The sequence below is a fragment of the Glandiceps talaboti genome, chromosome 2 (assembly GCF_964340395.1).
Source record: "Glandiceps talaboti chromosome 2, keGlaTala1.1, whole genome shotgun sequence".
Taxonomy (NCBI): domain Eukaryota; kingdom Metazoa; phylum Hemichordata; class Enteropneusta; family Spengelidae; genus Glandiceps; species Glandiceps talaboti.
The window spans coordinates 14,962,634-14,978,407 of NC_135550.1; the positions used below are offsets into that span (position 1 = coordinate 14,962,634).

Here is a 15,774-nt window from a genome sequence, read left to right on the forward strand (position 1 = left end):
CTGCCACTGACCAATCAGCATCAACCCATGTTGATTGACATTGTTACTGTCCAATCAGTAATGAGTAAGAACATAATTTTTAACATCAAGAGAGGCAAATTTGAAGGTGCAATAATGGAACTGTAAGATCTAGATCTTTTTGGCAATAAACCTGGACATCAAAATGTTGTAACTGGGTAGTTTTATGTCAATTTTATCTTGAAATCAAATTTTTATTTTGTTATCGTGTTCAGCATTGCTAAGCCATTCTTTTTCTTCTTCTTTTGTAAGTAAGTTTGTTTGTTTTTTCAGTGATAACAGCCCAGGTGGGAAATCAGCTATTGTTTCCTGGCTACCCTGTTTTTATTAATAAATGTTTACTACTGTTACTACTGCTACTACTAACTAATCTTGTGTGTTGTATTCAATGTATGGAACTTTTTATGTATCAGTTTTTGAAAAAAAAGAGCTTTCTTTAACTTTTTTTTAGGGATTTCACCTATCTATCTATCTATCTATCTATCTATCTATCTATCTATCTATCTATCTATCTATCTATCTCTGTCTGTCTGTCTGTATCTAGCTATCTATCTATCTCTGTCTGTCTGTCTGTCTCTGTCTGTCTGTCTATCTATCTATCTATCTATCTATCTATCTATCTATCTATCTATCTATCTATCTATCTATATCTGTCTGTCTATCTATCTATCTATCTCTATCTATATCTGTCTGTCTATCTATCTATCTATCTATATCTGTCTATCTATATCTGTCTATCTATCTATCTATCTATCTATCTATATCTGTCTATCTATCTATCTATCTATCTATCTATATCTGTCTATCTATCTATCTATATCTGTCTATCTATCTATCTATCTATCTATATATCTATCTATATCTGTCTATCTATCTGTCTATCTATCTATCTATCTATCTATCTATCTATCTATATCTGTCTATCTATCTATCTATGTGTCTATGATATCTTTCTCTGTTCTTTCCGTCTGTCTACTCCCATGTATTCGTGATCAAGTTGGACATTTTGAATCAATGTGTCATTATGTTTTAAAGTATGTGTGGCTGGTTTCAGTTGCATAGTTTAAAACATCTAAATGAAACATTGTAAACTTCACACATAAAAGGGCTATGTATAAATAATCAACAAAAAGTTCAATTTGAGATTCGTGAATAACAACTTAGATTCGTGAAAAAGCCTGCGTGTGCGAATATGTGACGGCCTTTTTTTTTTTTTTAGACAAAACACTTGTGAATATATATTTTTTAAGAACAATTTTTTTTAATGAACGGTAATCTAGTCAAAGTTTTGATGCCGCAAATTTTTTACCTGAATATTTTCTGTTTTACCGATTCTGTGATATTGTTCTTAGATTTAAAAGCAAATCAGATCTATTTCTGAATCAATTGAGCCCGCATGTCATTTGGGTCATCTCCGCTTTGTACCCTCACATTTTGGTGCATATGACGCTGTTTCCATATCAGAACTGCCAGATGAGAAGATGTCAGGAGTAAAAGAAAAGATATAAGCTTATATTTGGGAAGCCCACACCGCCTAACAAATGATCTGACCAAAGTGTATAGCCATCGAGCGTGTCCCCTAACACTTTGACCGGTGGGTACACAAGTGACAGCGTGGTCGGCACGTGCGATGCTCACAGGTTGAGATCGATCCTTTTGTTCTGTGGCAAATTTGGGGAAAGCGACACGCGCCAGGCTGTTGTGAACCGACTTCATAGCTAATTATAAACAAAGCACATATGTCCGTGGTGGTATCGATTTCCAATTTTTAAACGTTTTGCTATGTACTTCCGGAAGAAAAGAGTTTAAAGTGTAGAAACATTTCGATTTGTTTTAAGAACAATCTTCAGATATATACTTTGTAGTAATAGCTCAGCGGCTATGTGACACGCTTACCCGCATCGATTCGAGAGAGTGTACACTCTTTTACAAGTAACAATGGCGTGCACTCATCTTAATCTTCTTCTTTGTCCATTTCTGCTATTTGTTGTCTATTTCACAAAGAAAGGCGTTCCAAAACAACATTTCAATAGTGCGCCATCGAAAGAATGGCAGATAAAAATGTTCATAAGATTTGTGAGCCGAACTGGGTTCCCTGCTATAACCATGGATAATATAGACCATGCATTCTAAACTGACCACGCCAAGATATTCTATCAAAGCTCAGGAACTGAAGTGTGGTACAAGAGAAAGCTGTGTGTGCAAGTGTCGATTCCAATCTCTCTCTCTCTCTCTCTCTCTCTCTCTCTCTCTCTCTCTCTCTCTCTCTCTCTCTCTCTCTCTCTCTCTCTCTCTCTCTCTCTCTCTCTCTCTCTCTCTCTCTCTCTCTCTCTCTCTCTCTCTCTCTCTCTCTCTCTCTCTCTCTCTCTCTCTCTCTCTCTCTCTCTCTCTCTCTCTCTCTCTCTCTCTCTCTCTCTCTCTCTCTCTCTCTCTCACACCCCCCCTCTCTCTACTAGATAAGAAATGAGCTACGGCTGTATTACAGTGTATGAATACATGTATGTAATTCCCATAAAAAAAATCACCCATTCCTCTTTGTACTGTTAGCAACTCTATCATTTAAAAAGAAAGATTGTCCAATGTCTGACATGGCTCCATGTTTTCTCGCATCTTAGTTAAGACCAGAAGACCACTATGCCATAGTTATTGGACAAAATGTTTTCCCTTTATGTACTTGTACACTAAAAGTGCTGATAATACTTTATTATGACGGATGATAGCACTTGCAAGAGTGGCTGAAGTCCAATATTATATAGTTGAGTTCTCTCGCTAGTGTCTTTGTTGAGATGAAATGTCTCTCAGAAACATTTTTCGTCGTTATGTTTACGAAATGCATACGCATACGCACTCGCACACGCACACGCACACACACACACACACACACACACACACACACAAATTTAGTGTCAATTTAACTTTTCTCGAACTTTAGATACTGTCAATTGGTTTCTTTGTTAAAAGAACGTTTTTGTTCTTTTGTTCCTCGAATCAAAACCCGGAGCATCATCTGACCATCTTCATTCATAAATGGGGGCATTACTTGGTTACGTAAGCATCTCCAGCGGTAATTTCCATCAAGAAAGTGTTATCTTTAACATAAATATATGGTCTTTTTGAAAACTGACACATCCGTGATTACTTTCTACAAAAAAAAAATTGTCACGCATTTAGGAAGTGATAATCTTAAATTAACTTTTATGAAAATGCTTTGTGTCTCTTCAGTTTTGTTGTTGTTTTTTTGCAAGGAGGAAAAGATATATCTTGGACGACAGCAGGTTTGACGTTCGGACGGATTCATACTTTATCTTCGCCTACCGATTTGAACCATGATCGATAAGGTGACACTTCTGCATTACTTGACAATTTGCTGTCAAAAAGCAATGATTTTTGTTCGTGTGTCTGTATTTTTTTGAACACCTGAGCATAATTTTGGACTGGAAGCATAGCACGAGTGTATATTTATGAATTAGTGTTAATATTTTGGTTTTAAAAGTGTGAAGGTGTGTACACAGCCGATCTAAATCCAATCTGAGTATTTTCAGATATGACGCACGTGCCTGTGATTGTTGTCAATCCATATGTACTCTATTAAATCCGGAATCGGATCAAGCATCACCACACATCACTGACTATAAAATTGCGCTCAAACGTCTGATTTATCGGAACACTTTTCATGGTTTGCTCAAAATCTAAAACGTTTCAATCACTGCAAATGTAATGAGACGGGTATTAAGCTGTAACACCAAAAGACTTTGCATGTCGTTTCAACTAGAAAATTAGAACGGGACAAAGAGACAAACAGAGTATAAATAAGAAGATAAGATTTTACTGGACACCTGTTCAAAAAGGGGGTATGAACTGAGGTGTTTTTTTATTTATTTCTGACGACGGACGGCATGATACTCTCAGTTAAAATCATACCTAAGATATGTCTATATATACAATAGACGTCTATGAGTATACATGTACATATAAATCATGCTAACGTTGTTATAGACACACCGTCAGTGTTTGTTTGTTATCAATATCTCTGGATTATGTCAGACAGACACGTGCTGGCAACCGTCTTCTGTTCTACCCTCACTTTCCTATTTTAAGCACCTAACCATTCAGACACCCCTATTTACACAGTTTAATCGCCATTAATCTTCTTCTGGACTGCCTGTACTTTATTTAGATCTTCCCGCCAGAAATGAAGGCAACAAAATCACCATGCAATGTTTTGAAAGTCACTAACTTTATTCGAAATAATATAATTTTTCATTGTTGGACATATTTTTTTAAACGATTTTGTTGAAAGAGTACAAAAATAACTAAAAGTCATAACAAATCACATTTGACATAGATTTCTCTAAACATTCTTACATTTCTCTCTAATTGTATACCTTGTACCTATATGATTTCAAACAGTCGTTTTTTGCCGTGACTCGGCGTCGCACATGTTATTACGCTACGACTGTGTTACATTTTTAGCCCTAGTTAACTATTTCGTCTGTTGAAATACTGAATCATCTTCAAGTGTTAGCTTTCGTAACAAGTCAACATCGTTCTGATTTGGCACGTGGCTTTCAAACTGGATGATGCCGGTGTGTTTTGTCATTTCAAGGTCTCCTTGTCACTTTCAATTGAAATTTACATAATTACGGGTCATAGTGTTTCACAATTTGAAGCCTCGCAGTCAGTGCATTGGCTTTTGTTTCATACTTCAAAACCTTCTTCACTGTGTACAAAACCTTCTTCACTTTGTACAACCCACTGTTTGGTTTGAATGAAAGATCTCCAAATTAAATCACAGTTCTTTTGTGCTGCACGTGCACGGATACCACACTATCTAACTTTTATATTTCAACCTGAAAATCCTAAAACAGAATCTTAGATTTTCAGTAACAGTTTTTAAGTTCTAAGTGATAGTACATGGCGTCATCGTAGTAATTTACAGAAATTTAATTTCTTCATAAGTTATGATAACGGCTAGATGTCTTTTGTTTATCTTTATTTCCTTCCTATAGTGTCGTGTTTTTTTTATTTTGACATTCTGGGAGTGATCGCCTCTTCCTGCAATAGACTTTGACAAAAAACTGTTCCTACGGTGAAGATGACTTGAAATGTCACAAAACGAATACACACAACTTGTTATATCGATAATTAATATTGGTCAAGCCACAAAGAATCGGCCGCTAGTTGGTAAACATATTTTGGCAGGCACAATAGTATGCCGGCTAAACCGGAAACGGTCGATAAAGAAAGGAAGGGAAAATCGAAAGGAAGTCGAAAATGTATCAAAGAAATTATTAAATTGTATAGATTTGATCTCCTTTAACCACCAACGGATTATACCTTTTGTCGGGTTGATAGTCATAATGATAGCATATAATGTGTTTCCATACAAAGGACATCTGGGTCTTTCTCCTTTGTTATGCTATTACCCAATCCCAGTCATTGTTCTAAATTTGAAGAATGCTCCAATGACGTAATACTTACTCTTATGGTGGCATGGTGGCGCTGTCAACAATACATGTAACTTGTTTGCCCATCTGTTCAATCGGTCATGACAATCGACAGGTGGTTTTTGAAATGACATTGTCGCTGGACACATTCAGTCTCTAGGTGGCGCTCTGCTCAATGTTTTAGCAAAACTTGCAATGTATTCTCAAAAATACATTCATTGTGCATCTTTTTAACACATTATCATTCTTGCCTACAATTTTTGGACTGTTAACATTTTCAGAGATTTTCAAGTATTAACAATGAAAATCATGTAGAAGATTTGTTTTAACATTCTGTCAACATTCAGGCCAAGTATGTATTGGATGTTTTACTTTGGTCAATTTTTAAAATAATATCATATTTCATTTGACAAGTTGAATGATTCAAAATACATTTTTTCTGATTTGATTAACTCTTGTTTGATATACTAAAATGATTAATATGCCAATTTCACGCTCGTCACGAAACAAAGCAAAGCAAAACAGCATGCATCACGAAAAAAGGCGATGGTCGTAAAGACTTTAGCCTTTTCTTATCATCTGAAAGTGTTGTTTGCAGTTAATCACGCCTTTCATGTATTTATTATGGACTAAGGATCCCTTACTGTTCCCCGTCCTTTTCTGGAAGTTTGATAGGTTCAAACTCAGACGACTTCTTCTAGGTGTCTAATATTTTGCTCTGAAGTTTAAATGACATGTATCATACCACGCATGCGTAATTGGTAACCGGAACTAGTTCTGTTGACCTGATGTCAACAGTTCCAGCCTGAACGTACACATAAAATCAAACATAAAACTGTAAGTATGCAATATAGGGAAATATTTTGTATTAAATTATTGTCTGCATAAGTAAGCGTTTCTGCGAAATTCAGAAAATTTCATCGGTAAGACGTTTTAGCATAGAAAAAGGAAATTCATATGGGCACCCCTACAAAATGTACAGTCGCACATGACACTATCGGAAACTCGCATGTTCGGAACTTCCGTCAAAAAACGGTTGGTATGTTGTGTATTATAAAAAAAAAATAATTCTAACTTCAAATCTTTTAAAATAGTATATAGCAGTCAATATTTGCATTTAAACATGGGCAACACTTTAATTATATCACCCAGACTCCATCTCCCCCTATTCGCTCCATGTCTCCCCCCCCCTCCCAGCAGAAGCCAGATATTATAATTTATAGGGACTAGGTATAAATTACAGACTTTAGGGGCAATGTTTTTCAGAAGTCCAAAAAGTGTGTGAAAAAGAGTGACCCTCCCCAAGACCTTGCACAAAATTAATGACCCCCCGCCCCTGACATTGGCATATCTGTGATCAAAAAATATCAGTCCACAAAAGTAGTGACCGAGTCCTCAAACACTTGCATGTAAAATTGTGACTCCCCCCCCAACAAGTGCGTAAGAAATGGTGACACCCTGCCTTCCTCGTAATGTGAGTGTAGTGCCTGATGTTTGAAGTTGTCTTAATGCTTTTAGCTATTCATAGCTAATTCTCTGATTCAAGGTTTTGTCATGAAATCCTCAGTTGAACAAAATGAGATTGTATCCACTGAAAAAAGTTGCCATGAGTTTTGAAAATGTAAAAAATGTTCAATTTTTTTAAGTTAGTAACTTTAATATGCACTGACATTGATATTTAACAACCATAAAGATGGAAATTTATTGGTACCGTAATTAGACAGAGCTGCGGTGTTGAAAAAAAATGAACTGAATCTAAGTAATAGACTGTTTCTGTATGTGCAGTGATCTTGGCCTGTATGACAACTTTAATCTTAGTTGTGGGAAAAAGGTAGCGTAACCATCAGTGTACCCTCTAATGATAGCCAAATTTTGTTGTTGTGAGTCGAAATGAGAAAAACTGGCATTTCTTGTGAGTCACCACATGGTAAGAGATAGGGGAATACCAAATTTTGGTGCGTCACTAGAATTTGTGTGTGTCAGTGGCGCATCAAATTGGCTTAGAGGGCACACTTGTAACCATGGAGGTAGAAGGACATGATGTAACAAATTGTGATACATATTTTACATATTAGATTTCACTTATGATTTTGCAACAAAGTTGTGAATGCTACCCTGTGTTGGTGTTATTGTCACAACAACAAATTATGTCATTTCAATCACGAGGCAAAAACGACAAGGGAGTGGGGAAGTACAGTGAGTTTTCTCATGTAATTGATGTTATTGTACATCTAATTATTCACCCAAGGAAAATATGAGTGACCTAAGGAGTCTTGTCACTATGAGTTGTGAGACATGTCACAAGTATATTCTGGCTGATTAAAGAAAAACAGAATTATTCACCCAAGGAAAATATGAGTGACCTAAGGAGTCTTGTCACTATGAGTTGTGAGACGCGTCACGAGTATATTCTGGCTGAATAAAGAAAAACAGAATTGGAGAATATCTATAATTATACTAATATTACATGTAAGAAAAGTAAGGAAAAATAATGGTGAGTTGGAACGTTTTGACTCGTAAATGAGGCCAGTGATTTCGACTTGAATTGTTATGATGTAGAATGACCAGGGAATAAAAACCCATATTTGTGTTCAAATGTGTTTAACCTGGCCTGGTTTGTGTGCAACTCTTCTGTATTTTCTGTGCAGGTCAAGCATGGGAGTAAAAGGTCTTCAAGCGTACATTGAGGAATGTTGTCCCAAATCATGCATGCCTCGAGTGCATCTACCTTCACTAGCTAATGGATACATGGAAAGAAACTATGGAAAGAAGCCTGTTCTTGTTGTCGATGGGTTGTCTCTGCTACGAAAACTGTACCCTCCCAACATTGCTTGGGTTTATGGTGGTCAGTGGCGGGAATACTATGAAGTACTGAGAAACTTGGTTGAACGTTTCAAAAGAGCCAACTATGAACTGGTCTTCATATTTGATGGCGTTGTAGTCAAGTCTAAACGATCAATATGGGTTGATCGAACAAAAGAAAGATGCCGCCTCGTACGGAAGATTTTCGACATTATTGAGAAAGATGGTAAGGAGCCAAGTCGGAATATGTTTGTGATTCCACCAAGCCTAGGATCATTCACACGGCAAGCACTGAAGAGTCTTGGTGTTATCGTCTATAACTCTGTTGTGGAGGCTGACATAGAAATTGCTGACTACTGCAAGAAAAATGAATGCTTTGGTATAATTGGCATTGATTCTGATCTTTTGATATACAATGTTGCCAGTGTCTTTGACATCGCTACTATGGATATAAACAAAAGTCTCAGTACAGCTGTGTTTAACATCACGGCCATATGTAAGCATCTTGGAATACGACCATTCACTTTACCATTGTTAGCCTGTCTTCTAGGCAATGACATTATAAGTCCATCGTCTTTGCAAAGTTTTCATCGGAAGGTATTGAAGCTAACTCCCAAAGATAAAATACCTGGCTACGGAACTTTAATTCCCGCTGTGTGTAGGTATATCTCGAGTCTTGGACTACGGCGACTTACCATTGAAGAAATTGCTTGGATCCAAAGAGATGTGTTTCCGAGTAATGATAGTTATGACCTCATGGAGAAAGTTGTTCAAATGTACTGGCTTCAAGATGATGCCCTGTCAGCTGTCACATCTTTAAGTAAAGAACCGTCTGTTATTGCAGTTCAAGGTCCTCCTAGTTGCAGAAGCAACCGCGCCAGAAAGGGAAAAAGCAGAGGTATAGATCAACAGAAATCAGCGACGCAAGTCAGCGGTTCGTTTGGCACAAGTCAACCACCTGTGAGTGAAGAAATCCAACAACTTGCACGCCAGAGACACATCAACATAGACAACAAGGCAGTTATTTATAATATTTTGATGTCTGGAGAACTCGATTCTGGAGTTTCTCTAGAGGATTATGGAAGTCAAGATTTGCCCTCGGCAGGAGAGATCCTAAAACCTACTCGAGAAAAAATGTATGGACTTTTATACAATGTAGAGCATCAAAGTGTAGAGGAGGAGGATATTGAAGAAGAGCACTTAAATGAACAAACACTGAAGGAAGTTGTAGTGGAAAGGAACAATGATCATGCTGCAGAAATAGATGTTGTGGAACAGTTAGCAAATAAAGCAGCAGCTCTAAATGTAACTGATTCTATGGATGATGCAATGTATGCTGACATGCCACCACTTGCAGGGGGAGATAGCATGACTTATATGTATGATGACCAGTATAATAACACTAAGAATTACTATAATCAACAAAGTGCTTACAACTCTTATAATCAGGCTGATCAGGGAATGCCACACAACTTGTATCAGATGCAGTCATGTCCGCATGAATCATACACACAGCAGCCACAGGACTATCAGCCGCACAGAATGTCACAAGATACATACATGACGCAGTCTCTGTATCATCAAGATGCCGCCACTTCAAAGATGGGGCAACAATGGGAGCAGTCAGAACTCCACTATTTCCAATCTGTGGATGAACAAGGGAGATCAACACAACAGCAGCAACAGCAGTACCAGCAACAACAGTATCAAGAAGAACAACAACAGCAGTATCAACTGCACCACCAACAACAACAACAACAATACCATCAACAACAACAGCAATATAGTCAGCAACAGCAGCAACAACAACAACAACAACAACAACAACATCAACAACAACAGCAATATAGACCGCAACAGCAGCATAGACAGAAACAGCAACATAGACAGAAGCAGCAACAGCAGTATCAACAGCAACATAGACAGAAGCAGCAACAGCAGTATCAACAGCAACATAGACAGAAGCAGCAACAGCAGTATCAACAGCAACATAGACAGAAGCAGCAACAGCAGTATCAACAGCAACAACAGCAGCTGTATCAACAGAAACAACAGCCGTATCAGCAACAACAAAAACAGCATCATCAACAGCAGCAGTCACAGTGGAGGAATTTAACACCTTCACAACAACGGCAGCTATATCTGCAAGAACAGCAAAACCAGATACTCCAAGAAATGGAACAACAACGACAGAAGAATATATCAGCAAATCCAAATCCTGAGTCTCAGATAAAAGGAAATAGAAACAGAGTGATTGTTGGAAAAAATGCTGTATGTGAATGGTGCAAATTCACTGGTTTCAAATCTAGCAAGCAGCCAGACATAGTTCAAGCATTGCCTCTTGCACTACCAGGTAAGAGTTTCCTTAATATGTATGCAAATATGACATGGTCCAGAAGTTTATGATTTTCTTTGGTTTAGTCTGTAAATGCACCTATTACATCCAGTTAATTATCATCACCACCAACGAGTAGGAACTGGCAGGGCTCTCACCCTGCGTTAAGGTCACAATAGTGATACAATGATTTACAATGTTCTTCCTAGAATTTTTCCTTGAGAGGTCACATCAGAAGTGCTTCATGACAACAAGACTAGATGATAATTTTATGATCTGTTCAAGGATTACCGTACAATTAAATTGCGTAAATTGTTTTTAAAAAATACTTGCTTGAGTTACATGTATGTTTAATACTAATCATAACCTGCTGTACTTTGATAAAACACATTTAGTTCTTGAGGCTGTACGTTTCATTGTTTTGGTAAAACTGGAAAACCATGACTTCAGTTGATTTCTCTTTGTTTTACTTTGCAATGAACGTATTGCTGTTCAGCAAAATAAAAAAAAAATTGTCAATATTATTTTGGTACTAAATAATAACAGTAACATACAATGTCATGTCTTTCTGTTCTCAAAGGTGGAACACCAACCTTAGAAGATCTCTGGTTGAGCACAGATGCAGAAATGGAGAAGAAACGTGTAAAGACATTCCTAGCTTGTATGTCCTGCAAGATATCAGAAGAGACACTAGATAGTCTACCAAGCCAATGCCAGCTATTTTGTGTAGTACTTCATTACCTGCTCGCGCAGGAGTCACCACAAGTTCTTGCAGAGTGGGAACTAGATGCTTTCATAGCCCAAGCTGTGTCTCCAATGTCTAAAGATGTTAGAATCTTACGAGGCCTTGTGGTAAGATCAATCTCTGTTACTAATTTCAGTTTATATCAATCTTAAAATCAGTTGTGTATGCTTTGAGGGGCATGATTTTCAACATTTCATTTTGATTTTGTGCAGCGAGGGAGTACAAAAACAGCAGTAAACGGTTCTTTCTTTTAAAAAAAATAACACTTTTCTTGTACATTATTGCAACATTTAGTGCAGAAGCTGTATATGAACTGTATTCTGCATTTCATTGATCCTCTAGGTTTTGGTTTGTCCGTTCCAAATGCTGATACAGTCATGTTAATATTCTCATCGAGCCCTTGTTCAAAACATGTGTGTTAACTTTTATTTCAGAGAATTTTTGAAAATTTAAGACGCTATCACATCAAACTTATAAACACTGTACGTGTCTTAAAGTCTAAATGTTGCCTTGGGATCTGGCATTAAAGGCCTGAGTAGCTAGCTGTAACTAGAATTGTATTTGTGTGTGTGGTTTTTGTCATTTTATTTCAACTTACCTATGTTGATGTTCTCACAGTATTTACTAAAGTGTGTATGATTTGCAAAGTTATGAATCCCTATCAGAATCAATCAGTCCTGGGTATTTCATTTTGTATTTTCATATTTCCTTCATACAGTCATTTTGCCATAAAGTTGATAATGTTATCACTTGCTTTGACATTTTCCAAGCCCCTCCTTATCAGATATGTGTTATTCAAACTGATGGCATAAGATCGCTAGACTGTAAGATGCTTAGCTTGTGTCAAAAGTTGTTTGATCTGTACCGCAAGGGGTATGGCAACAATTCTCGTCAAGTGTTGCCTTCTGTTCAGGAAGAATGGTGATTCACTATTCTACACTTACTTGGCATAAATCACATAAGTATGAGGGATCTCACTCTTTAAGTACACCTATCACACGTATTGTAAAGTGTCATCATTGCAGTCATGTAAAGTTTAAAGTTTATTTATTTTCTAAAGCACCTTTTTCTATTTTGTAATATTTACATGTAAAAGCATTTCATGTGAAATATACCAAAGGTCAGAGTTTAAACAGAAAAACAAAACAAACTACTGGTAATTTAAAAATACCATTCAGGTTAAAATAGCGACAAATTGGCCGAAAATGACGTACACACTAAGGAATGATCGCAATAAACGAATTTCATTTGTTTAGGGAGGGGGAGGGGGTGGGGGGGGGGGTCTGGTCTCAATGCGATTGTTGAACTTCATTTTTGCACTTCTAACAATACAAATTTAGAAAACTTTCACACCTTCATTGATAACAGGTTCTGTATTTACTATTGAGATGTTGATTAGTTGATTAAAATTTACTGATAATGCGATATACACTACTGGGTTTCCGGTAGTATTGTAATGTGTTCACTGTGTTTCCACATTGCATTGATCGTAGAGATGTGACAGTTACAATTTTCACCATGGTTTACATTATACATAAACTTACCGATGTCGCATCATAGACCCTTGTGGAGGGTCTATGGTCACACCTGTGAATGTACATTTAGGGGGAAAGTGTTTTGGCTTCGTTTTAATTGAGCTTGTGGTGACATTGTGTGTGATCGTCCCTAAAACACATATAATTGAAATTAATACAGTTCATAATACTGTTAAAAATGTGTGTTTTAAATTAAAAGTTCAATGTGAATTTGTACAAAAAACTGTAAAGTAGAACGGATAGTCAGCTAAACCATATTATAAATAGGGCCTAGAAGGTTCACAAAAAAGTAAAATAACATCCTCTATGAAAAAAAAATGATAAGGTAAGGTGGTGAACCTTTAAATTTCTTTTTCATATATTAAAAAGACAGGGAAAAAGCCTTCACATGGCAGTATTTGGAGAGATTGAATAACTTAAATTTTTTGAGTGAATTTGGTCCCCAAGGTGTATATATTCTACCTGATGACATTGTAATGGGCTGGAAGCCTGGAAATGCGATAAATATAATAAATATATTTATTATTATATTTAATAGAGGGGAATTATGTCTAGATAGGTGTGAATACACCCTTTGTTGGGTTAATAATAACCAATGCCTTTCCTTATGTCGTACAAGAGACTCAATTAAAATGGATGTAATAAGGTGTAATGGTACCTCTCTCTCTCTTTCTGTATAGAAATCACCACATAACGATCAGTACTTACACTCAATACCCATTATGTAAAGTACAATGACCCACAAACTGTTGAGATTCTGTTATTTAGTTTCCACGGCAACCACTATTTGACACATCATTATTGCCATCACCATCAAGGTTGAAGTCATTTCTATCTGTCATTGAATATTGTTACTTATTGTGGTGAGATTGGTAGCACGTATATGTTGCACTGTAATTGAGGTTAGATCAGACGTGATTTGTCTTGGTAATTGGGATCTTCTGATAATACATTGAACATCAGAGAATGAAGAATTCTTTGTTTGTATGGGTTTGGTTGTGTCAGAAAGTAGGAAACAAGGAATTGTTTCTCACCGAATTTGTAGGAATAGGTCACAATATATTTTTAAAACCAATACGGTAGTGTAATAGAAACTGAAAATGCACTGATATACGGGCTTTAGGAGTTTACTCAAAGTTGAGAGATATGTACACATGAATTTGTGATTTTAAAGCTCTTCAAATCTTTGTATGTTTTCATTGTTCATGTCTGCCATTAGCTGTTGAAGTTGATAGATGTGAGGGTATAGACTGTAGAATTAGACTTTGTAAGGTGTGCAGAAGGTGGAAGATGAGTACCATTTACATGCTCTATGTACAATGATTTAAGGATGAAATATATTCCTAAAGATTTTGCACTGCATCCTAATCTTTGTAAATTTAACCAACTGATGTGCTCCAAGGATGACGTTGTCATTGTCGTTAGAAACTTGTCGACATTTTATTTATAATGCTTTTAAGAGTTGTAAAGAGATTCTGACTCCTACTTGCTGACAGTCTGCATACATAGACACTTTATTTGAAATCATTTAGTTTTATTTATATATTTACATTGTACTTTTAACTTTTCTATATACTGTAATCAATTGTTTTGTTTTAACATTTCAATTTCAATGAGTATAAACTTCTTTGCAAATGGGCCAGAGGCCTGGAAATGCAAATAAATTATCTCAAAATGTAATATCAGAGAAGTAAAAGTCTCGTCTGTGGTGCCAAATAAAATATGATAATGTGAGTGAGATCTACTGGAATTGATTATTCTAATATATCTCATTTGTGATAGGAAAACTGGAATGAAAAGGTTGGGAAAAGTAACATTGACAACCCCTTCAGGATGTCTGTTTTATGAAAAGTAAACTGCACTTTGATACAAAAGCTTTTGGTAGTTTTTACAATATGCAAATTAAACATGAAGCAATTAGCAATGAATGATAGAGGTGGACTTTACGTTAGGAATAGACAGAGGGACTTTCATGCTAAATAAAAAATAAGTTGACTTTAAAAAAATTGACAATGATTCTCCTATTTGTTTAATACCATTTGTACAGCCAGGAAGAGTGAATGGCAGAGCAGTTCATCTAGCCACTATATTTCTGAAGTCAGTCAGTGCAGCCCTTGATATCAACAGCACATGTGGTTGTCCCTTCAAGATGGAAGATGGATTTCCCTGGAAATTCTTTGATGGCAAACTGTTTCATGTGAAGTATCTGTGGGCCAAAGAAAGCCACAATGAAAGTAACCAAGCTATGGAGTTATTATGTGATACTGATGTAAGTAGCATGCAATGATGACTGTTGCTTTTAACTTTGTATCAAGATTACACACACACACACACACACACACACACACACACACACACACACACACACACACACACACACACACACACACACACACACACACACACACACACAGACACACACACACAGACACACACACACAGACACACACACACAGACGCACACACAGACACACACACACACACACACATACACACACACATACATGCATGCACGCATGCACACCAGACCAGTATACACAACTACAGACAGATGTACACACACACACACATACATGCAGATATACACTCCATCATACACATACGCATGCAGACATACAGACAGACAGACAGACAGACAGACAGTGACACACATGCAGTGACACAAACACACACTGACACAGTGACACATACACGGTGACACACAGACACACCACACACAGATACAGACAGACATACAAACAGACAGACGGAGATGTAGACACACACACACACACATCAGGCAAATGATGACCTACTGTTATTCATAATTCAAGCAGTTATCTAATCTAGCAAATACAAGAAATCAATTCTTTTTAGTGTGATAAACTAAAGTTCAGTCTGCTTTTTTCATTT

General features: G+C 36.7%; 1 protein-coding gene across 1 annotated transcript in view; it reads left to right on the forward strand.

The window, feature by feature from the left end:
- Positions 1 to 8,120: 8,120 nt before the first annotated feature.
- LOC144444584 (uncharacterized) overlaps positions 8,121 to 15,774 on the forward strand; it is a 10,342-nt gene continuing 2,688 nt past the window's right edge. Inside the window, exons 1-3 of the mRNA XM_078134066.1 lie at positions 8,121 to 10,620; positions 11,183 to 11,454; positions 14,930 to 15,151. Coding sequence (XP_077990192.1) covers positions 8,121 to 10,620; positions 11,183 to 11,454; positions 14,930 to 15,151 — 2,994 coding nt within the window. The remainder of the gene's footprint in view (positions 10,621 to 11,182; positions 11,455 to 14,929; positions 15,152 to 15,774) is intronic.